The 21293-nt window shown below is 34.0% G+C and overlaps 13 protein-coding genes and 1 pseudogene across 14 annotated transcripts, besides 2 other annotated features; 6 read left to right on the forward strand and 8 right to left on the reverse strand.

Moving 5' to 3' along the window:
- Window positions 1-236: 236 nt before the first annotated feature.
- Window positions 237-1539: a mobile genetic element.
- Window positions 333-1459, forward strand: TVAGG3_0500600 (annotated as a pseudogene). Its single transcript has one exon. A coding segment is annotated over exon 1 (1127 nt).
- Window positions 1540-2275: 736 nt separating the features above from the next.
- TVAGG3_0500610 (uncharacterized protein) lies at window positions 2276-3468 on the reverse strand (the record flags this gene model as incomplete). Its single annotated transcript, XM_001306244.1, has 1 exon — window positions 2295-3326. One exon carries the CDS (start codon window positions 3324-3326, stop codon window positions 2295-2297), a length of 1032 nt encoding a protein of 343 aa, XP_001306245.1.
- A 614-nt stretch (window positions 3469-4082) lies between these two features.
- Window positions 4083-21293: part of a mobile genetic element that runs on past the window's edge.
- On the forward strand, window positions 6545-7531 carry TVAGG3_0500630 (protein of unknown function, DUF4106 family; the record flags this gene model as incomplete). The annotated part of the gene is made up of 1 exon (XM_051236583.1): window positions 6545-7531. A coding segment is annotated over one exon (987 nt), but the record flags the coding sequence as incomplete, so codon positions are not given.
- Window positions 9752-10171, reverse strand: TVAGG3_0500640 (uncharacterized protein; the record flags this gene model as incomplete). Its single annotated transcript, XM_051236584.1, has 1 exon — window positions 9752-10171. One exon carries the CDS (start codon window positions 10169-10171, stop codon window positions 9752-9754), a length of 420 nt encoding a protein of 139 aa, XP_051094408.1.
- TVAGG3_0500650 (protein of unknown function, DUF4106 family) lies at window positions 10235-10604 on the forward strand (the record flags this gene model as incomplete). Its single annotated transcript, XM_051236585.1, has 1 exon — window positions 10235-10604. A coding segment is annotated over one exon (370 nt), but the record flags the coding sequence as incomplete, so codon positions are not given.
- Window positions 11181-11573, forward strand: TVAGG3_0500660 (uncharacterized protein; the record flags this gene model as incomplete). The annotated part of the gene is made up of 1 exon (XM_051236586.1): window positions 11181-11573. One exon carries the CDS (start codon window positions 11181-11183, stop codon window positions 11571-11573), a length of 393 nt encoding a protein of 130 aa, XP_051094410.1.
- TVAGG3_0500670 (uncharacterized protein) lies at window positions 12202-12837 on the forward strand (the record flags this gene model as incomplete). The annotated part of the gene is made up of 1 exon (XM_051236587.1): window positions 12202-12837. The coding sequence occupies one exon, from the start codon at window positions 12202-12204 to the stop codon at window positions 12835-12837; it is 636 nt and encodes a 211-aa protein (XP_051094411.1).
- Window positions 13310-13765, reverse strand: TVAGG3_0500680 (uncharacterized protein; the record flags this gene model as incomplete). The annotated part of the gene is made up of 1 exon (XM_051236588.1): window positions 13310-13765. One exon carries the CDS (start codon window positions 13763-13765, stop codon window positions 13310-13312), a length of 456 nt encoding a protein of 151 aa, XP_051094412.1.
- Window positions 13802-14677, forward strand: TVAGG3_0500690 (protein of unknown function, DUF4106 family; the record flags this gene model as incomplete). The annotated part of the gene is made up of 1 exon (XM_051236589.1): window positions 13802-14677. The coding sequence occupies one exon, from the start codon at window positions 13802-13804 to the stop codon at window positions 14675-14677; it is 876 nt and encodes a 291-aa protein (XP_051094413.1).
- Window positions 15138-15998, reverse strand: TVAGG3_0500700 (KilA, N-terminal/APSES-type HTH, DNA-binding family; the record flags this gene model as incomplete). The annotated part of the gene is made up of 1 exon (XM_051236590.1): window positions 15138-15998. The coding sequence occupies one exon, from the start codon at window positions 15996-15998 to the stop codon at window positions 15138-15140; it is 861 nt and encodes a 286-aa protein (XP_051094414.1).
- Window positions 17267-18172, reverse strand: TVAGG3_0500710 (organellar and viral DNA polymerase type B; the record flags this gene model as incomplete). The annotated part of the gene is made up of 1 exon (XM_051236591.1): window positions 17267-18172. One exon carries the CDS (start codon window positions 18170-18172, stop codon window positions 17267-17269), a length of 906 nt encoding a protein of 301 aa, XP_051094415.1.
- TVAGG3_0500720 (uncharacterized protein) lies at window positions 18679-19341 on the reverse strand (the record flags this gene model as incomplete). The annotated part of the gene is made up of 1 exon (XM_051236592.1): window positions 18679-19341. The coding sequence occupies one exon, from the start codon at window positions 19339-19341 to the stop codon at window positions 18679-18681; it is 663 nt and encodes a 220-aa protein (XP_051094416.1).
- TVAGG3_0500730 (uncharacterized protein) lies at window positions 19614-20474 on the reverse strand (the record flags this gene model as incomplete). The annotated part of the gene is made up of 1 exon (XM_051236593.1): window positions 19614-20474. The coding sequence occupies one exon, from the start codon at window positions 20472-20474 to the stop codon at window positions 19614-19616; it is 861 nt and encodes a 286-aa protein (XP_051094417.1).
- Window positions 20543-21247, reverse strand: TVAGG3_0500740 (uncharacterized protein; the record flags this gene model as incomplete). Its single annotated transcript, XM_051236594.1, has 1 exon — window positions 20543-21247. One exon carries the CDS (start codon window positions 21245-21247, stop codon window positions 20543-20545), a length of 705 nt encoding a protein of 234 aa, XP_051094418.1.

Raw genomic sequence — 21293 nt, forward strand, 5'->3', positions numbered from 1 at the left:
GTTATAATTTTAAAAGTTGAGCCAAATTCACCAATAGATTTTTGAGATTTGCAAATACTCAATAATTTTCAGAGTGTTATCTTTTATTAAAAGAACTATTTGGTTTCAGTATCATATAAATTGATATTTACTTTCTATTTGAACCTTCATTTAGCTAATGATTTAATAATACAGATTTCATCTAGTCCTTATAAGAGAATTTTGAATTTGTTATAATAAAAAAACAAACATATATATAGGGTGTCCAAAGGTGCGTTTAGCACAGCGCTCTATATGAGATTATTAAAGGAGATATATGCTGATTATAAATATATAATAAAAAATATGAATATATGTATATGATGAGTAAGTTGTATTTTGGCGCCATGCCGGGATATAAAATGAATTTTGAGACAAGAGGCGGTTTCGCGGGAAATTTTGGCGGGATTTTTTTCATTTTTTTAATGAATCATAAAGAAAACATCCTCGCTCTTGCAAAAAAATGCAAAGACTGTAAAAAATCTACGAGACATTGGTAAAATGCTTCGGTATGGATGCTCCTAGCTATTCCACTGTAACGTATCATGTTAGGATGTATCACTTCATGAACAAAAAGGCGCCCATCATAAAAATTGACAAAAAATCGCCGGATCAAAGAAAAATCAAAGCAATTCTTCAAGCGCTAGATGAAGACCCAAGAGCATCACTCAGAAGGATAGAGGAGATGACAAAGATACCATGTACAACAGTCAGTTATTATCTGCACAATTATTTGAACTACAAACTAGCGTATACACGTTGGGTTCCGCACAACCTTAATTCAGTTCAAAAAAAATCTAGAGTCCAATCTTCGAAAGAGCTCCTCTCTATATTGCGTGCGTATCAATCCAAGAAGTTTCGCTTTTTAGTAACAGGGGACGAGTCTTGGTTTCAATATGCAACAGAAGCCAAAATCATGTGGATCCCGAAGGATGAAAATCCGCAAACATTCCCGAAGAAAAAAATTGACACACCAATGATGATGTTGTCGGTTTTTTGGGGCGTGAATGGCATCATCGCAATTGATATTCTTCAAAAACCTAATACGATGAATGCTCAGTATCTAATTGACAATGTTCTTACTCAAATTATCAATTCTGATGAGTTTGAGAAATCCAAACAACAAAAACAAAAGTTTGCAATTCATTTTGATAATTCAAGAGTTCACAAAAGTCATAAGGTAATGAATTACTTGGTGGAAAACAATGTCAAAGTTGTTCCAAACCCAATTTATTCACCTGATATTGCACCCTCTGACTTTTATTTATTCGGCACGCTAAAAAAGAGAGCTGAAGGACGCGAATTCGCGAGTCCAGATGATCTTGAAAATTTTGTAAGAGAGCAATTTGAGCAATTTTCTCATGATGATTTAAAGCGTGTCTTTGAAGCCTGGATCGATCGCTGCGAACGCGTGATTGAATCCAATGGTGATTATATTTAAATAAACTTTATATATATGTAACTTGTTTATTTCTATTCGCAGTATTCAAGTTTGTGCTAAACACACCTTTGGACACCCTATAGCTTACACTTCTATAATAAAGATACCTTTTATAGAAATCAGTATGAAATGTGTTTTGGCTTATTGGAAGCATATCAGACATAATCGCCATAATCAAAAAAATCTATATACCCAATAAGTAATAAATTTGTCGATATAGATTTTCCATAAAATTAGTTTTTAGTCTGATCTTAAAATAAATTTAATTTTTTATAAAAAAAAATCACATTTAAAAGTACCTTTTTAGTAGCTCGAAATCCTGTTGGTGGATTTGGGGCGTACTTCAAAATTAGCTTTTCTTCTACATATGCAAGCTATATTTTAAATATGGGGCAAATCGGATCGGCGAAAGGAGTTTAGTTACCTTTCTATAATGATTTTTTTTTAATTTTCCGAAGAAGTGATTCTACTCCCGATATGAGTAGCTTAGCATATCTGTTTATAATTATAAATACTTTGGCTTAGTCAAATATATCTATAAATATTGTTTGAATGTATTTCAGCAAAGTCAAATTCTAAATTCGACCATGAAGCCAAAAGTATCTTATGACTTGTAGCTATATTGCGCTCAAAAAGCATGATATTAGCTCTAAGAGGGTTTGTTGATGATGTAAAACCTTATTTCAGTGAAAATATTATGATACAAACAAATAATATTTAATAATAAGAACAAAAAATCAATATATAACAAAATTAATTATAAAATAGGAATTTCTAATACTTTTTGAAGAAAAACTGGAAAATTTGATGAGAATTATTTTTTCTTCTTAAAGTTTTAAGAATTCATATCGTAATTTATTGAAGCCTCATCTTCAACAAGATCTTCCGCGTTCAGAGTTTTGAATTTCTCAAAGTTAAAATTCACGTCAAAAGGAAGACAGAGTTTCTCAAAAATAAACTTAAGATGGTTAGTAAAATCGATCAAACACGATCTTAAGTGTGTTATATCATCTTGAAAACAAAGAGAAGACTCCATTAAATTTGATATCGTAAGACAAGAGGTAGAAATCGTAGATCTTAGGTTTGCTATTTGGTATGATGATGTAAGTCTTAATGGAATGCCTTTGGAAAGAATAGAAATTGCTAATGACGTAATTTGTATCATCGAATTTTTGAAAGTCTGAAAATCAAAGTTATCAAACCTCTTTGAAGCAGGTAGAGCAAAAGTGTCATCGACAGTTTTCTTTGCATGAAACGCGATGGCATATAACTGGTTATATTTAACCATTGACTTATCCTGTGTAGTTCTACATCCACTTATCGACTTCTTTATTGTATCTAGGCTTTCAAAAAGGAACTGAAACCCTTCCTGCATCAATTCATAATAACGTGTAGTTCCACTAGCGTTAATTGAGTGTGCTGACACTGCAAACTCCTCTAATTTCTTTGTTAATTTATTTGCGTGCTTCGAAAGATTCGTATTTTTGCGATCTTGGTTCAATTTTGATAACGAAGTTTTTGCGCGACGTGAATCTAGCTGTGATACTGTTAATGAATGGAATTTCTTAAAGTTTTCGGAGAGTTCTTGGAACTGTAATGAAAAATCGGTGAATATTCCATCGGGTAATTTGTTCATGAAAAATTTATATGACTTAGTAAGCAGCGAAAACGAGTCTGCTGACGATTTCATTTCAACACAAGTGTTTTTTATCATTCTTGGAGCAACAATTGTGCGGACAGTCCTCGCAGATGGAACTAATCTTTCGTTGGAATTAGTTAAAGCTGATAAAGGTCGTAAATTATTGTTGATTATTATTGGACTAATAGATCTAATCGATGTATGTGGTCTATAAGTTAAAGGCCGCATTTTAAAAAGATTTTATTAAAATTTTCGTCACTTTTCTTCTTTACAAAATTTTCTTACATTTTGGAATTCCAATCAAGGAGAATGAGTGTTACTGCTGCTTTATGTAACTAGTAGAGTGATGAAAAGACCATGAATAATAAAAAATTATGTTATATCACAAATATCTTCCTTATTATCATTAATTCTATAAACATCTGTAATAAAAATTGATAAAGTATAATCTATATTAGTAAAATACTTGAATGAAAAAAGGATATGTAAAGTTTTTATTCCAATTTATCAAAGATTTACCCGAAAAACTTCTTCATACTAAAATTCTAATCGACAAATGAGATTTTATGCGTTACTGCTAGTATTTATCATGAATTTTATCTTATGATTGAAATTTAGCATAACAGATTGATTTGTTTCAATTGATAATATGTTTTGTGAAAGTTATATGATATGTATATCTTATATTAGATTTTCATATATTTTCATTTAGATTCCTTGTGAAATCTGTGAAATGACAAGAAATTTCATATGTGTAAAATTGTTTAATGAATGTATAATATTTGAATATTTAGTCATTTAATAAGGAAATCTGATAAGAAATTATATTTCAGGATTTCATAGGCTTGTAATGTTAACGATACATTTCAAAGGCTCAGCATTACTTCAATTTGAAGTTTATTAAATGCGTATTTGATATTACCCTAAATTTGAATTCTCAAATTGGCGGAGGCTTAATCGACTAAAATTATGGAAATTAAAACGAAAAAAAAAAAAAAAAAAAAAAAAAAAGGTAGTGGGGCTCCCAGGCACTTCGTGCCTTCTAGCCCTGAGGATGAATGAGTATAAATGAAGTTTTTATTCGGAAAATTGTTATTCTTTATATAAATGTTTTGTCAAGACTTCTTCGTAAATGTTTTGTCAAGACTTCTTCGTAAATGTTTTGTCAAGACTTCTTCGTAAAGACTTTGTCAAGACTTCTTCGTAAATGTTTTGTCAAGACTTCTTCGTAAAGACTTTGTCAAGACTTCTTCGTAAATGTTTTGTCAAGACTTCTTCGTAATGAGCGTAAATGACCCAAAAATATAATTTAGGTGAAGAGGTGAGATGTCACCTCTTTTCTAACCTCTTTTCTCACCTCTTGAATTTTCATGAAATTTACACCAAAAATAATGTTTATGTTAGAATGTTAGATCTAACACCTTTTCTAACATGTTTTCTAACATCGTGAATTTTCATGAAATTTACACCAAAAATAATGTTTATGTTAGAATGTTAGATCTAACACCTTTTCTAACATGTTTTCTAACATCGTGAATTTTCATGAAATTTTACACCAAAAATATACTACTAGGGTCATTTACGAAGAAATCTCAACAAAGTCTTTACGATGAAATCTTAACAAAACATAGACAAGAAAGTTCATGAGAAATTAGATGAAGAAGTCTTAACAAAGTCTTTACGAAGAAATTCATGAGTTTTCTACGATGTTAGAAAACATGTTAGAAAAGGTGTTAGATCTAACATTCTAACATAAACATTATTTTTTGGTCATTTACACTCATTACGATGAAATCTTAACAAAGTCTTTACGAAGAAGTCATAACAAAACATCTGTCAAAAACCGCTTTTTAACTTCACTTAAAATGCCACGTAAGCTACGTAAGAATATACGTAAGAGGAAGAGAGCATTGAAACATCCAATAGTAAGACTAACACCACAACAACAGTTGCAACAACAAATGCTGAATGACCCCACTATGTTGCAACAAATGTCAAGCAATCCTATGCTTTTAAACCGAGTTGTTGGTGCACAGAGTGGAGGTTTAAGAGCGGCACTTTTAGCGAAAATGGCAGGCTATGGTGGAGCTGCAGACGGAACAGCATATAACCCTCAAGTCAAATGAATTTGAGTTCATCAAAAATCAAATAACAGATGTCAAAAAGTCAAACATAGACATACAGAAGCAAATAAGTGAAAACGAAAAGAAACTAGAATATGACAGACACACAAAGAAACTCAATGAGTTAAACGTAGAGAAAAGAAGAAAGAAGAACAACTGAAAGAACTAAGTACAGAGGAATATGCGAAAAAAGTGTCAGAAAAAGCAGCAGAAGTAGCAAAAATGGAACAAGATGTCATAAATTTGAAAACCATACTACTCAATATAAAGTACTGAAAGATGAAGAGATAAAACAAAAAGCCCTGAAGACATATATGGATAGCGATGAGTATAAAAAAGAAAGTTGAAGCAAATGTAAAGGCAGAAAAACTTTTACAGTTGCAAAACCAAACCGTACAGTATGAAAACTTAGCACAAGAAAGTAAAAATAACGACGCGGCTATGCAAAAGGCAATGAAAAGCGCAGAATATATAAAAGCTAACAATGACTGGTTAGATGCCCAAGCCAACGCTAAAGCAGCCCAGCTTATAGGGTCAATAAGGACAAAAATACAAGCGGATGAAGACAGTTCAAATGAAGCTTTAACAAATGCTGACTTTAAGAAACGCCTTCGAAGCTCTTCATAGTAAGGTGAAACAAGTGAACGACTTCTCATCTGGAAAGAAACTGAAAGTCTGAAGGTTTCGACAAAGAGTTAAGAGAAGTAGCACAAAATATGACGAAAATAACAGATGCAGCAACTAGACAGGCAGTTCAAAGTGCCTATGACGCCGTTAGAGCAACTGTTGTGAAAAGTCAAGAAAAGAGTTACAACAGACCAAAACAGACCTAGTAAATGCTTTCTTAAGAACGAAAAGTCAGGTAGGACATTACGCTGCAGATGGAACATATGTGCCAGCTGGTGGAACTTATATACCAGCTGTTGGAATTTATATACCACCAAACCCTCCAAGAGAAGCACCTGCACCAGGACTACCTAAAACATTTACATCGTCACATGGACACAGACACAGGCATGCACCAAAACCAACACAACAACCAACACAACAACCAACAGTTCAAAACACTGCACAACAACCAAGTTCAAAAACACTGCACCACAACCAACAGTTCAAAACACTGCACCACAACCAACAGTTCAAAACACTGCACCACAACCAAACAGAGCAAGGACATAAAAGAAGTAGAGAACAAGGAAACCAAGAATTCTTAAAAATGCTAAAGGAAAAATATGGTTACCAGACTATTGACTTTAGTGACAGATATAAAGAAGCTATTGAAAGTTCAAGGAAGAAAATACTGACCCGAACCTATTTAGCTTTATGGCTCAGCATAAAATCGGATATAATTTCAAACCTGGAAAATACAAGCTCGCTAAGGGATATGATTTAATAGCATATCGTCCAAATGACATGACTGAATTTACTCCGAGATATTTTATGTCAGAGATAAATGATGATTCAACTATCTTCATGAAACGCGTAAAAAATAGAGACGGAACGAAAGAAGAAAGGCTTATGAATGCAGATGACTTAAATAGGGAACTTGTTAAAAACGGTCTCGGAATATATGAAATGCCAGCAGATGAGGTACAAGAAACTCCACAGGAAGAACTAGTTCAGATACAACCAGACATGGAAGAAATAGTTCAGCAACAACAGCTAGAAGAGCCTGAAGGAAACGAACAAGTCGCTCCTTTGGAAACTAACCTCACAGAACTAGATGAAGATTTGGAACAGCCGAAAAATCTTGACCCTCAACAAGAGTATGCGGAGAATATGGAATATTTCCAAGAGTCTAAAAAAAATTCGGCTGACATAGTAGAAGAATATCGAAAAATGTTCACCGACATACAAAAGACTCCAACACCAGATGAAAATATTCAGCATAGAATGGAAGAACTGAAAGAAAATGTACACAAATACAACAACCCTTTTTACTTACGAGCATTTAACGTTCAATCTTCGGATGAACTCGGTGAAGATAAAAGGTTAAATTTCAAGAAAACATATAGAAATGAAACATTGTTTAAAGTTCATTCAGAACCTAGCCAAGATGGAAACAAACCTACTTTTGTTTCTGCAGACGATGGAACTACAATGAGATGGGGTCATAAAGCTAATCCAGATAGGTGGTTCATAAACTTACAACCTCAATTCCAAGAAGTTGTAGACGCAATGGAAGTGAATGGTGAACCAGATATAGCTGGTATTTTCAGCGCGGCTTTAATGCCATTGAAAGATATGAAAGATGCAGATATTTTGAACCAGTATGAAATGAACATGGCTGATGGAAATATAACACCTGACGTTCTAGAACATTTATCTCAAAGAACTACACAGAACCATAGAGATGGTATATTTGGTGAAGAGTTTAGAAAGAAAGTTAGGGAGAGCGAAGGAAGAGAACCTATTGTACATGACCTTGCAAACGAAAGTTTACAAAATGTCATAAAACTTACTTTGCAGACGATGAATCGAGAAGGGATGAATATTTAAGAAAACTCAAATGGACAGTACCAAATGAAATGTTAGTATTGAAAAACATGTTCCTTGACAAAATAAAACCAACTACAGAAATAAACGACGCAAGACTGAAAGATTGGGTAAAAGCTTTCCCATTCACAAAAGATATAGTTGGTAACATGGAAAGAAAACCAGAATGGCTACAAAAACATATATTTGGAAACGAGCATATTCCATATGGACAGGCACTGTTTGAAGAGCTTGAACCGGAAACTCAGGAAAGAGTCATGCAAACAATACGCGAAGACTCAAATACAGACTATGACAAACTCTTTCTAGGATATAGGTTACCTGAGATGGGCGACCAGAGCCAAAAGGCAAAAAGGACATGGGAAATTTGCAACATACTAGATGAACATAATGCAAAGATGCAACAACTTCAAGCAGAGGGCAATGAAGGAAAAAGAAGAGTTAAAACTCAGTCAGGAAGAAAGTAAAGCTTGGTCGGAGTGGGTTCTATTATGACATATAAATCCAACTATTCTATATTTTTACTCATATGAAATGTACGCCGCTCAGAATATAACGCCAACAGTTTTGGATGCTATGAATGGAAATGTTTCCGAATGGTATAACGAATGCGACAATGCCATTAGAAGGTCAGAAATAGTTCCTGGAACTTACGAATATACAACTGCTGTTTCTTATGGAAATGTAGGTGAGTTTGGAGAAGGTTCTTCAACAACAGTAGATATTGCTTGCGACAGGTTTCATATAATTTCTATTGACAACTCATTCTTATACGTGGAACAAGACATTGAAATAAAACCTTCTGCCAAGTTGTCTGACAAGAAAGGTTGCAATGGAATTTTCTATGTCGGATACCAATATGCTCCAGAAGTTTTCATGGGATATAAGATATATTCTAACTCTGACTTAGTTCAAACAGTAACATGGGCAAACTATGAATGGTTCGCTTTGAGAAACTCAGTACAACCACAAGCTAGAGAACAAACAGACCAGTATGCAACTATTGAGAAAATAAGAAGACTTGACCCTAACGTTCCAGGAGTTTTATGTTAACCTTTCTGGACAAACTGCAGCAGCAGTAACCAAAGTAAAATTGAAACTTAGAGTTCCTTTGTCATCTTTCCTCATCTTCAGGTTTTTAAGATACTTGCCAAACTGGGCAGGAAAAATTTCTATTGAACTTACTCCAAGCAAAAATAACTTAGTCATTGCACCAACACAAGACCCATTCACTCTTACAGAAGTAGTGGGAACAAATAAAATGTCATTCGCCGACTTTTGCAAAAACAAAGTTGACTTAGACTTTGGTTTCTCAAACCTCAACACTGAAGTAAACTATTATTTCAATGCTGCTGGAGATGCTTGGGACCAGTTAAGTTCACATGCGAAAAATTTGAATGCAAGAGAATAGAAAGCAGACTTGCAGTCTATATGTTGGACCCAGATATTTCAAATGCTTTAGCTGCCAAATATATTGCAGTTCCACTTATGTTCCCTATACACCAAATATCTGTCAAAGACTTTGCAGGTGAAGTTGGAAACCAAAGTGCTGACCCAGGTGCAAGAACAGATATTGCCTTAACAACTGCAATGAAACATGCAGATACTATGTTTGTACTGTTCAGACGAACTATAAATGACTATTCTTGTTTCTACAACCCCGGTATTAAATATCATATAAACATAGATGGCAAATATTATCCAAGAGAAGAATATTCTACAGTTGAGGATATGAGGTCATACAACTTGACATTAGATGCTATGAACTTTAACAACAACTTCACAACAACCATTAACCCTGAAATGCAAAGTTCTATTATGCCATATGTGAAAGTATGGACTCATACAGGAGGTCAAAAAACTCAATATACAAATGGAGACCGTTCAAACTTTTGGCTTGGCATTCCATTTGCTGACTCAGAGACTTTATGGGTGGTATTTCAACTGTTGGTACAGTTCAAATACAATATACTGGTGACAGAGACGGTCCAGATGAATTGAAAGCAAAGAAGTTTACAAAACCAATAGCACTTTTCACGGAAGATGCTCTTTTGAAGATTCGTTCGATGAAACCTGCTGGGGCTCCTCAGATTGGCATAACGACAGCTTCCATCGAGCAGATTTTGGCAGCAGGTCAGTAAGTTGTTCTTGAACTGACTTCTCTCCGTCAAATATTGACAGTACGCCAGTTTTGACATAATATTGTATTATAAACTTACCTTTAGAAATATCGGTCAGTTTTGAAGTTATATTTTTGTCTGCTTCAAGAACTTTCACCATCTCGGTTATACCAACTTTCTTTGCTTTATGAAAATATTTAGGTTCAGCAAAGACTGCTATTCTATAACATTTTCCATTGTTTGTATAAAGAACTATTCTGTCAATGTATTTGTATTGTTTGTGAGTATAAACCTTGTTTTGCTTCAATTCGAAGAGATATCCGAATACGTCCATCTTTTTATTCTAAGTAAAATGTCATTTCCGAAAAATAGAAGCATAAGTGTTTCAAAAGGTTTAATGGCGGTGGCAGATGTGAAGTTAAATTCACCAACTCAAACAAACAGTCAAAGTGTTGTTGTCAATGTCAAAGAAAGAGATGTTGAAGTGGGGAAACCATACGAAGACGAAGATGGTATAACAATAGTTCCTGTAAAAGAACAACCAACATACCCTGAAGTTAGCAGAGACTTAAGTTCTGTTGCAGATATTCGAAACGACTACCAACAACTTAAAGACAAACTTAAAACTCAGGAGAAGATTTGTCAGGCTTTGGGTATAATGTTAAACTTGGTCGAACACAACCCTGTAAAAGTGAACTCATATGTCATTGCACCTCATGAAGTTTTGAAAGAACTATTGAAACTTTTGACAGAGGCAGACGATATAAACATCAAAGAAATAGAACCCGACGTTAGTTGCTGTGGTGTTTCATATAATGTCATTGACAAGATATACGTTATGAAAGGAGGTGAAACGTTGAACTTAAAATATAGTTTCCCAGACGTCATAAAAATATTTGACGACCACAACATTTCATTAAAATTTAGTTGCTAAGTAAATGGCAGAAGACATAGTGGTTTATACTATTACGACTAAAAACCCTGAGTCATATAATTCTATAACAACAAACTTACAAAGTCCTCAAGGACGATATTGTAAACTGACCTTAAACACAATGACGACTAAAGCCTGTTTTGCTCTTTTGACACCAGAAGACTTTATTGTTGTGAATGGTAAAAAATACTCCTTTGAAGATACTTACTCAGATATACCACCAACAGGTTTTGTTGACTTATTTAATACTTTACGTACGAGTGTAACATGTGCTGCAACTAGAGCGGGTTTCATTATGTTTGGATGTCCGACTGAGTTTACTATAAACGATATGAGCTATAATACAAAACTTATATCTGGTTTTTACTACCAACAGTTTCCTATAACAGGAAAAGGTGTCATACAAGGAATGTCTGTTCCATTGACTTTAAGCACACCTATTTTATATATTGTTTCAAACTTAGGTTCAAAGTGTTATTCGAACGTCGACAGAAACTACTATGACCAAAAGATACTTATGCGTATAAACAATACTTTCTCTGCTGGTTTGCCTATTGTTCATTCGAATGCAGAATTTTCAACCTTAGTGAACTCAAACACTTTGGCAAGTATAACGTTGACATTAGTTGACGCAAACTTTGTTCCTGTAAAACTTTTATGTCCTATGTATTTGTCAATGACGGCAGAAAGTTTCGAATTGGAAGATGCAACTGGTGAAAGTATTGTATTACAAGAACAACTTCAACAACAAATAGCTCAAGAACAACAAATGCAACAAATGCAACAACAAAGTCAAGAATAAAAAAAATATTTTTTTTATTTTTATAAAAATGTACAGAATAGATGTTTCAGATTTTTATGACTTCCAAGCATTCAGAAATATGTGTCCATTTCGAGACTATAACAAAGCAGTCGAGAATTTGAAACGTTTAGTCATTTATGTCGACTCTGCCCCAGAATGTTATGTCATGAAAGAATGGGATGTTGTCTTTAACAAACCAAGAGCAACAATAGTGTCTGAACAAGAATGTAGACAGAAACTTAAGAAAATAAAAGTCGTACAAGTTGGCATGAAGATGTTAGATGGTTGGGATATCTTATTGTCAAAGTTAGAAGATTTTTCAGTTCGAGGTATAAAGTTTTATACACCTTCTCCAAACTTCTATTCTATCTTCACTGGATATAAATACGAACAAGTAGAATGGAAAGAAAATATTATAGAAGCTTGGTTAGACCATGTCAAAGAAATTATATGCAATGGAAACGAAAAGGTTTATGAGTATATCTTATGTTGGTTTGCAAACATCTTACAACATCCAAGTGCTAAAAATGAAACTGCTCTCATTATAATTGGAAAACAAGGAACAGGTAAGAATACTTTCTTTACAGATATCTTATGCAAACTATTAGAAGGTTATTCGAATCCGAATATGACAAACTTAGAAAACATCTGCGGTAAATTTAACTCTTCAATAGAGAATATGAAACTTATAGTATGTAACGAACTTCAAAGTATAGATACAACAAAGGTTTTAAACTCAGATGCTTTGAAGAGTCTTATAACAGATAAAGTTGGAGTTGTTGAAAGAAAATATAAAGACCAAAGAGTTTGTGAAAATGTTGCAAACTTCGTCATGGTTTCAAACAATGTTGTTCCGATGAAGTTAGAAAGTTCTGACAGAAGATATGTAGTTGTCAGAACGTCAGATTCTCATATGCAAGATACAGAATATTTTGACGACTTAGCAGAAACTTTGACATCTGACTTTTACAACCACTTGTTCTCATATTTTATGACATTAGATATTTCAAAGTTCAATCCAAGACAAATTCCACATACCGAAGAGAGACAAACATTGTTAGAAGCAAACAAGAGTGTTTATGAACTGTTTATAGATGAGACTAACTTTGAGTGTTTAGATGAAAGGTCATTGTACGATTCATATAAACAATATTGTCAAGAGTATGGTTATATGGCAGCTTCTAAACGTACATTCTTGGCAAATGTCAAAAGTCTTTTAGATGTTCAGAACGGCGTATATACAAAGAAAAATTTTTCTGAGTAAATTTAAAAAAAAATATTTTTTTATCCGATAGAAAAGATGACGAAATATATTTCAGTCAACAAGTACATGACAGAAGTCAAAGAAGAACTAGACCCATTCGCTTATTTGAATGTTTACTTCTACCATTTTGAAAAGTCTACATTTGACAAAGTTTGGAACATCGAACCAGTTAAGTTTGCTATTGTGACTAAAAATGGTGCGAAATTTGAAGACTTAGACATAGAAGGTTTGTTAGCAGTCAAAGAAAATTTTGACAGAAGGTTCTCAAACCTTAAAGAAGGCAAAGCATACAAACTTGTTATACCTTATGAACCAAAGAAAGCAGACGACTATGAATATTATGAGTCTAAGATAGTTGAAGTTCAAGGTAAATTAGGTAAAAAGATTTTAGAGTCTAAACCAGTGTTTGCTCCTAAAGAGGAAGAGAACATTGACATTGACCCAGAAATGTTCTAAAAATAAAATTTTATTTTTACATGTCATATCTCACCTTCTCTGGAACTGGTTCAGGTTCTTTTTTCTCTTCTTCTACTTTCTTTTCTTTCTTTTCTCTCTTCTTCTTCTTCTCTGGTGGAGTTATGTCAAACTTCTCAGAACCATATTTATGTAAAAGTTCTTTGTCCTTTAATAGCTCATCTATTCTGTTTTCTATTTCATCTTCAAGAACAGCGCATGTGTCTTCTTTGCATTCTAAGAACTTTTGTTGGACTTCAGCTTTCCAATCGGCGTCATCTCTGTCAACAAGTCTGTCATTGACAAATTTTAAGACTGCTCTTTGTAATGTTTTATGGTTCTTGTCATATTCCCAGAAACAGAACTTTAGAACAAATTCACCTTTCTTGTTTACACTATGTAAGATTTTATGGTCGACAGATGTTTTGCTGTCGAAAAGTTTGTCTCGAATATAGATAGCGAAATCGCTAGACATTTTCAAAAAGATAAAAATTTTAATTTTTCTAAAAATATGTTAGAAAAAAAGTTTGCTGACATTGACAAGAAATTTGAGAATGTTTTAAATAAGAACAAGAGGAAGTTAGAAAATGCTCAGATAAAGCCTATACATGACAAGTTCTTATTTGCTCAGAATGGTATAACAGGTCTAATCGCACCACCTGGGTCGGGTAAGACTTTCACTTATCTTAAAATGGCTGCACAACAACAAGAACTAGATGAGAAGAACCCATTCTATGAGTTAGTTGTTATTTGTAGTACTTCTGGTCAATTTGACCAAACCGTCAATTCGTTCAAAGATATTATAAAAAAGTCTAAGTTAGTATGTATAAAAGATACTGAGTTGTTAGATTGGATAAAGAAGTACCAAAGAAGAGTTTTGAAGTACAATGCTATAAATGAGTATGTCAATTCTAAGTTTAAAGACCCAAATGAGGAAATGCAGAGAATATTAGAGAAGAAACACTTCAGAAACAAACAGAAAGAGATAGAATACATTTCGAAGAAATTGCAATCGTACGATTGGAAAACGTACCCTCATAGGTGTCTTCTTATCTTAGATGACTTTGCTTCTCATCCTTTGTTAAAGAACAGAGAACAAGACATGTGTCGAATTCTTAAGAAGCTCAGACACTTTAATATCTCAGTCGTAATATGTGTACAGACAGCAAAGAGTTTAAGTAAGGATGTTAAAAGAATACTTACTGACATTGTACTTTTCCCCGGATTGTCCGAAGACGATTTCATGGAACTTATGAAAGAGTCCATGGCAGGTAAGTTTGACAGACATGAACTATGGGAGAAGTACAAAGTCATACAAGACCCTCATACTTCTTTCAGAATTCATATCTACGCAAACAAAGTTCAAATTGTAAAAAGTCAAGCGTAAAAATGTAAGTGTTTGAGTCTTAGTCTGTTGTGGTGCTGGGGCTGTCGGTTCTTCTGGCTTTGGAATGGACTCGGTTGGTGGTACGTCGGACATTCGTTTGTGTCCTGTCGGAAGGAAGAACTTTTCCTGTTGGAAGGAAGAGTTCTTCCAGTTGTCAAGAAATTTTTTTCCTGTCGGAAAGAAAAACTTTTCCTGTCGGAAGGAAAAACTTTTTCTGAAGGTCGACCAAAAAGTTCTCAATTTTCGAAAATTTGAATGGTTTACGGACGGACAACAAGAAAAATTTTTCCTGTCGGAAAGAAAAACTTTTCCTGTCGGAAGGAAGGACTCGGAATGTCGGAAGGAAGAACTTGGAATGTCGGAAGGAAGGACTCGGAATGCCAGAAGGATTTGACGAGACAATTTACCTTATAGAGCTACCTGAGCCATCTGAAGTCAAGCGTAAAAATAAATGGTTCATTTACTCTACTTGTTTGAAGTTGTCAAAATACTCTGTTATTTTTTCCTTTAACAATGGCAAATCTTCTTTGAAGGTAAGAATTGTACAACCTTTCATATCATAGTGTGTTTGAGGTAACGTATCTTGAACTATTTGTTTCACATCTTCATTCGGTGTCATTGAAATCGGTAAGTTTTCGCGATAGAACCAATTTCTGTCAGATTTGTAAATCTTAGCAAGGTCGTAAAAGCTTTTGTTGTTTCTTCTGACTAAATGCAACATAACCATATCTCTGTCTTCTTCATTTTCCATCTCTTCAGTATAAATCATATACTTATAGTTCTTTTCCTTTCCTTTTGGTACCGAACGTGGTATTCTTTTCTGAATGCTTTTGTCTTTTGCTTCAAGCTTGTTCTCTAGCTCTTCACGTTCTTGTCTATGAATTTCATCTAACATCATGAAAATATACCAAGCATAGCGAGGTGAAGCCCACATTGCAACAGAATTTACAAGAAGTCTATGTACATACCAACCTCTCAAACCATTTGGCAAATTTTGACGATTTTCATAGAGTTTTGGCGACTGGGGTTTTTTACTTACTCGCTGTTCTTCACGATTTTCATGAGTTTTTGCGACTACGAGAAAATCCGTAGTCGAATTTTCAGCTTCATTTAATAGTTCAATAGTGCTTTGGTTCCTAAACCAGTCTTGTGGTTTCTTGGTATCTGGAGCAAAACATGCTGTCAAAATACTTTGCACTTGGTACATATCGTCTTTGACCGAACGAATGAGACGGAGTTGTTTGTTAAACTGTATGTACTCATATTCTTCATTTATGGCTTCATGGACTATAACTGTTGTTGTGTTCTCTGTTGTTGACATATCTGTCTTTACATACAAAATAAAAAAATAAATAAAAATAAAAATAACTTTATTTTTTCTATCTTAAGGAAATTCATGATTTTCATGAGTTTTATGCAAGACCGAAAAAAGTCGGTCTAGAGAAATTTCACTGTTTTCATAGAGTTTTGGCGACCCAGATAAAAGTCGGTCTCGCTGTTCTTCACTGTTTTCATGAGTTTTATGCAAGACCGAAAAAAGTCGGTCTAGAGAAATTTCACTGTTTTCATAGAGTTTTGGCGACCCAGATAAAAGTCGGTCTCGCTGTTCTTCATGATTTTCATAGAGTTTTATGCAAGACCGAAAAAAGTCGGTCTAGAGAAATTTCACGATTTTCATAGAGTTTTGGCGAGTAGGGAAAAAGTCGGTCTAGAGAAATTTCACTGTTTTCATAGAGTTTTGGCGACTAAGGTTTCTTACGTACTCGCTGTTCTTCACTGTTTTCATGAGTTTTATGCAAGACCGAAAAAAGTCGGTCTAGAGAAATTTCACTGTTTTCATAGAGTTTTGGCGACCCAGATAAAAGTCGGTCTCGCTGTTCTTCATGATTTTCATAGAGTTTTATGCAAGACCGAAAAAAGTCGGTCTAGAGAAATTTCACGATTTTCATAGAGTTTTGGCGAGTAAGATTTTCTGTCTTGTATAAAAGATATGATTTCAGGGATTTTTTTTACGAAGTGCAAAAGTTCTCTTCGTAAAAAAATAACAGTTATATAATGAAATTTGGTCATTTTTTCACGATTTTCATGAGTTTTAGGCGACCAGGTTTTTTTCCCTACTCGCAATTTTTTACGATTTTCATGAGTTTTATGCTAGACCGAAAAAAGTCGGTCTAGAGAAATTTCACTCAAAAGTTCTTGTGTGCTTTGGTTTTTGAACCAATGTCTGTATGTTTGGTTTCTGAACGATGTAAAGTAAGCCTTCACTGCAACTGCATTTACTAATAGTCTATGTACATACCAACCTCTTAAATTTATTGGCAATTTTTTACGATTTTCGTACGGAATCTCTACCCTCGGTTTTCCTCGGGTAGCAAACATATGAGGAAATTCATGAAATTTGGTCATTTTTTTCAGCAAAAATAATGTTTATGTTAGAATGTTAGATCTAACATGTTTTCTAACATGTTTTCTAACATGGTCTAAAACACACAAAACTCATGAAATTTCATACGGAATTCAGCAAAAATAATGTTTATGTTAGAATGTTAGATCTAACATGTTTTCTAACATGTTTTCTAACATAACTATTTACAAGCGTTTTACATGGTATATGTTGCGATGGTTCATGACTCTAAACAATTTCGTAGCTTCTATTTCTTCTGTCAGTATGTCAAAAGTTTTAACGATACCGAAAGTTTCTTTATATTTCTTCTTGACGTCAGATAGAAGGAAATCGTCAGCTGTTGGATAGTTTTTGTTTAGAAATGTCAACATGTCCATTTTATCTTCTGCTGGTTTCTCTACTTCTTTCTTTAAGTCAGCATAGTCGTTTCTCATACGTTCTATCTCTTTGACGGAGTAGTTATATTTCCTCATTGCTGCTTTACATTGTGGGTTCATTTTTGCGTTATATTCTGAAACCTTACCTGCTAGTATGACTAAGGCGTCAATTGCTCTCTTTAACTCAAAAGTTGCTGGTTTTATCTGTTCATTCCATACCTTACCCCTACTATCTTTATCTCTTATTTCCCAAACACATTTTGCAACTAACGAAACAAAGTTGTCGTAGGTCTTAAACTCCCCAGATTTATATATGTCAGAGATGTTCTTATATACCATGTCGCAATCTTTGTCCATGACTTTGTGGTTGCAATGAAATCCAAGAAACTCATAGTTAACCTTTCGTATGAACTTCTTTATTTCTACTGAGTCAGTCAGTCTGACTTCTATTTCATCGAATTCGGGAATGGTTAGTTTTTGTTGTTGGATTTCAGGAAGTTTAGGTAAATGGTCAATAATATCCTGCATTTCATAAAGATACTGTTCATTTGTTTCATCTTTTGCAGTGCAATCTAAATCTCCTTGGAGAAGTTCTTGCTTTATCTTCTGGATTTTTGTTTCGAAAGTATATGAAGAAGGAATGAAGTTTTTCATCTCTACTAACATAGATGTTGGATTCATGACTAGCGAGTTTGGTGCTGTAGTTGCTAACATGTTCTTACAATAAAAATAAAAAATATTTTTTTAAAAAAACTAACTTTATTTTTTATGTTTTTTGTGAAAGTGTCAAAACTCATGAATTTCGAGAGTTTTAGACCATGTTAGAAAACGTGTTAGAAAACATGTTAGATCTAACATTCTAACATAAATTATATTTTTGGGTCATTTACGCTCATTACGATGAAGTTTCGACAAAACATTTACGTTCATGTTTGACAAAACATTTACGAAGAAGTTTCGACAAAACATTTACGAAGAAGTTTCGACAAAACATTTACGAAGAAGTTTCGACAAAACATTTACGAAGAAGTTTCGACAAAACATTTACGATGAAGTTTCGACAAAACATTTACGTTCATGTTTGACAAAACATTTACGATGAAATCATGAAAATTCAAGAGTTTTAGACCATGTTAGAAAACGTGTTAGAAAACATGTTAGATCTAACATTCTAACATAAACATTAATTTTGCTGAATTCAATAAAAATAAATGGTTCATTTACTCACAATATTTTTGTACAAAACGACCCCAAACTTTTAACTTCTTTTCTGCAGCTTCTAATGTTATCTTAGCGAGTTCATATTCTCTAAATTCTCTCTTTAAATCTTCTTGTTCCCATTGGTCTAGTTCGTATGGAGAGTCTCTATAACCAGAACATATCTCACGTTCATGTTCTATTTGTTTTTCATGCATTTTTCTAACTTCTTCTTCGAACAAAGGTTTAGCATTCTCTACTGTATCTTCAAGTTCTTCTTCATCTAATTTCTCATGAACCTTCTTGTCTATGGAGTCCAGAATTTTTCCAACTGCTATGCAATATTTTGGAGAAGCCCACATTGCTATATAGTTTACGAGTCTTGGGTCTACATACATTCCTCTAACCTGTTTGATTTCATCCGGAATTCCTGCATTAACATTGTATAAAAAGCAACCCGCGGAATTCCGCGGGTTGGTATATTCTTCACAAAATGCCTTAAAATACTCTTCCCAGGACTTATTTTCCAACAACCTTCTAAAGTCTTTCCTAAACTGCTGACACATATTTGTTACATTTATATAACCATCCTTGTCTCTACGTAAGACTTCAATACCGTTGTAAGTGCCTTTTGTGAATGTTTCGCCATTAGATTTGTTCGTGAACGTTTTTGCTTCGACTGTCATTTCAGTTCTTACAATAAAAATAAAAAATATTTTTTGGTGGTACGTCGGACATTCGTTTGTGGCTTAACCGTCGGACATTCGTTTGTGGCTTAACCGTCGGACCACAACGATAAAAATCTCATTTTAACTCACTTTTTCTATCTTAAGGAAATTCATGAAAATTCACCTGTTGAATTTTGTATAAAAAGCACCCCGCGGAATTCCGCGGGGTGGTATATTCTTCACAAAATGCTTGTTTTGAGGTCGAGCCATTTTTGGCTCCACCTCTTTTTTCAATACTTTTTCAGCACTTTTCCGTAGTTGTATATGAAAGACAATTCGAGATAAAAGTCGTAGTACAATGGAATAATATGCTGCACACCGTTTGTTGTGAACCAAACTTGAAAGTCAGAGAAACTGTTACTAGGTGGTTCGTAGAATTTAGAAGCAAAGTCATAAAAGTCCTTACCAATACATAGAAAACTGTTGTTGCTTGAACTGAAACTTGCATGACACATAACATTTTGAGGGTCAAACACATTTCTATAAACTGTCAAATCTGTTGGTGGGCGTATAAATTTAAACGGACCGTCAGGTGGTAATGGTTCGTTCTGGTTTAGTAACCGAAGAAATTGTGCCCAAGAACGTTTGTCTACTTCCCAAAATAAAAACTGTGTACTTCTTCGAGGGTTAATTTCAATCCTTTGAAATGAAACGGTGGAGTTCATCTTGTCATATTCTAGTTTTAGATAGTATGTTCCATTTAGTAAAGAGTGGTATTTTTCTTGCAATTCCCAGTAGTATTTGTTTATTTGAGTTTGAAAGTCATTTAGAGTTTTCTCAAGACTTTCGTCTGAACGAACTGTAAAGATTCTCATTTCGTCAAATTTGTCTATTAGACCATCAGAACCTTCATATTGCCCATGAAAATATACTGCGAACATAAATGCGTTAGTTCTATTTGAAAACAAAACTCTTCTAAATCCTATTGCCTTTGCTTCTGAAGGACTTTGAAGCCAACGAATTGGATAGTCGAACCTGTAAGCTCCGGATGAAATTTCTTCATCTGATATAGTCCTACCAGCGTTTGTAAAGATATAGTCTAACGGTTTTGTATCTGCTACTTTTGTTCTTTGTTTTTCAACCTGAAACATTTAATATATGTAAAAATATATGGTTTTAAAAAACGTTTTAAAATGGTATGCCATTTCATATTTCTCATCTAACAAACATGTTGTCTGACTGCTTGAGGGTTACGTTTGTACCATTCGAACTTCACGCTTACAATTCCTTCAATTGCATTCAAAATATCGGAGTCGGAGTCAACCATTTGTTCTCTCTTTGTAGTCTTGAAAGCGTCAAGAAGCATTGCAGCTGTTGTGACATTGCCATGTGAGTAGTATATATGACCATCTAAATCTGTTACGGTTAGTCTGAGATTGTATCCTTTCTTATTTCCGTCTTGAATGGCAGCAAGTACACCCATGAAGCCTTCTTTGTTCTTTCCTTCGTCAAAGTTTACTGTAAAGGTTCGACCAGATGTAATTTTACTTCTAACTTCACGATACTTTTCATATGCATATCTTGTTCTTTCCATGGGAGCATGTGAGTCTTCACCTTTTCCTTTTTTCCTTCTCAAAGGATGCAATTGTTCGTCATGTTTCCAGTAGAATCTGGCAAAGCCGTCGTGTCCTTCAACTTGAGGTTCACTAACATCGAAAGGCATGTCCATAAGACGTTCTTCTTCTAACCTCTCTAATCTGTTTGGATAGTTTGCGCGTGCTGTTTCTAAGTCCATTTCGTAGCGAAGACCAGACAATTTGTCATAGACTTTTATGGGTCTTCCCTTCCTATATTTAAACTTCTTCGAAACTCTCCAACCATATCTTTCTAACTCTGCTTTTATTCTAGCAGATTTTCTATCCATTCTATATGGGGGCATTTTTATAAAAATAAAAAAATATATTTTTCCT

This window comes from Trichomonas vaginalis, chromosome II (assembly GCF_026262505.1).
Source record: "Trichomonas vaginalis G3 chromosome II, whole genome shotgun sequence".
NCBI lineage: Eukaryota > Parabasalia > Trichomonadida > Trichomonadidae > Trichomonas > Trichomonas vaginalis.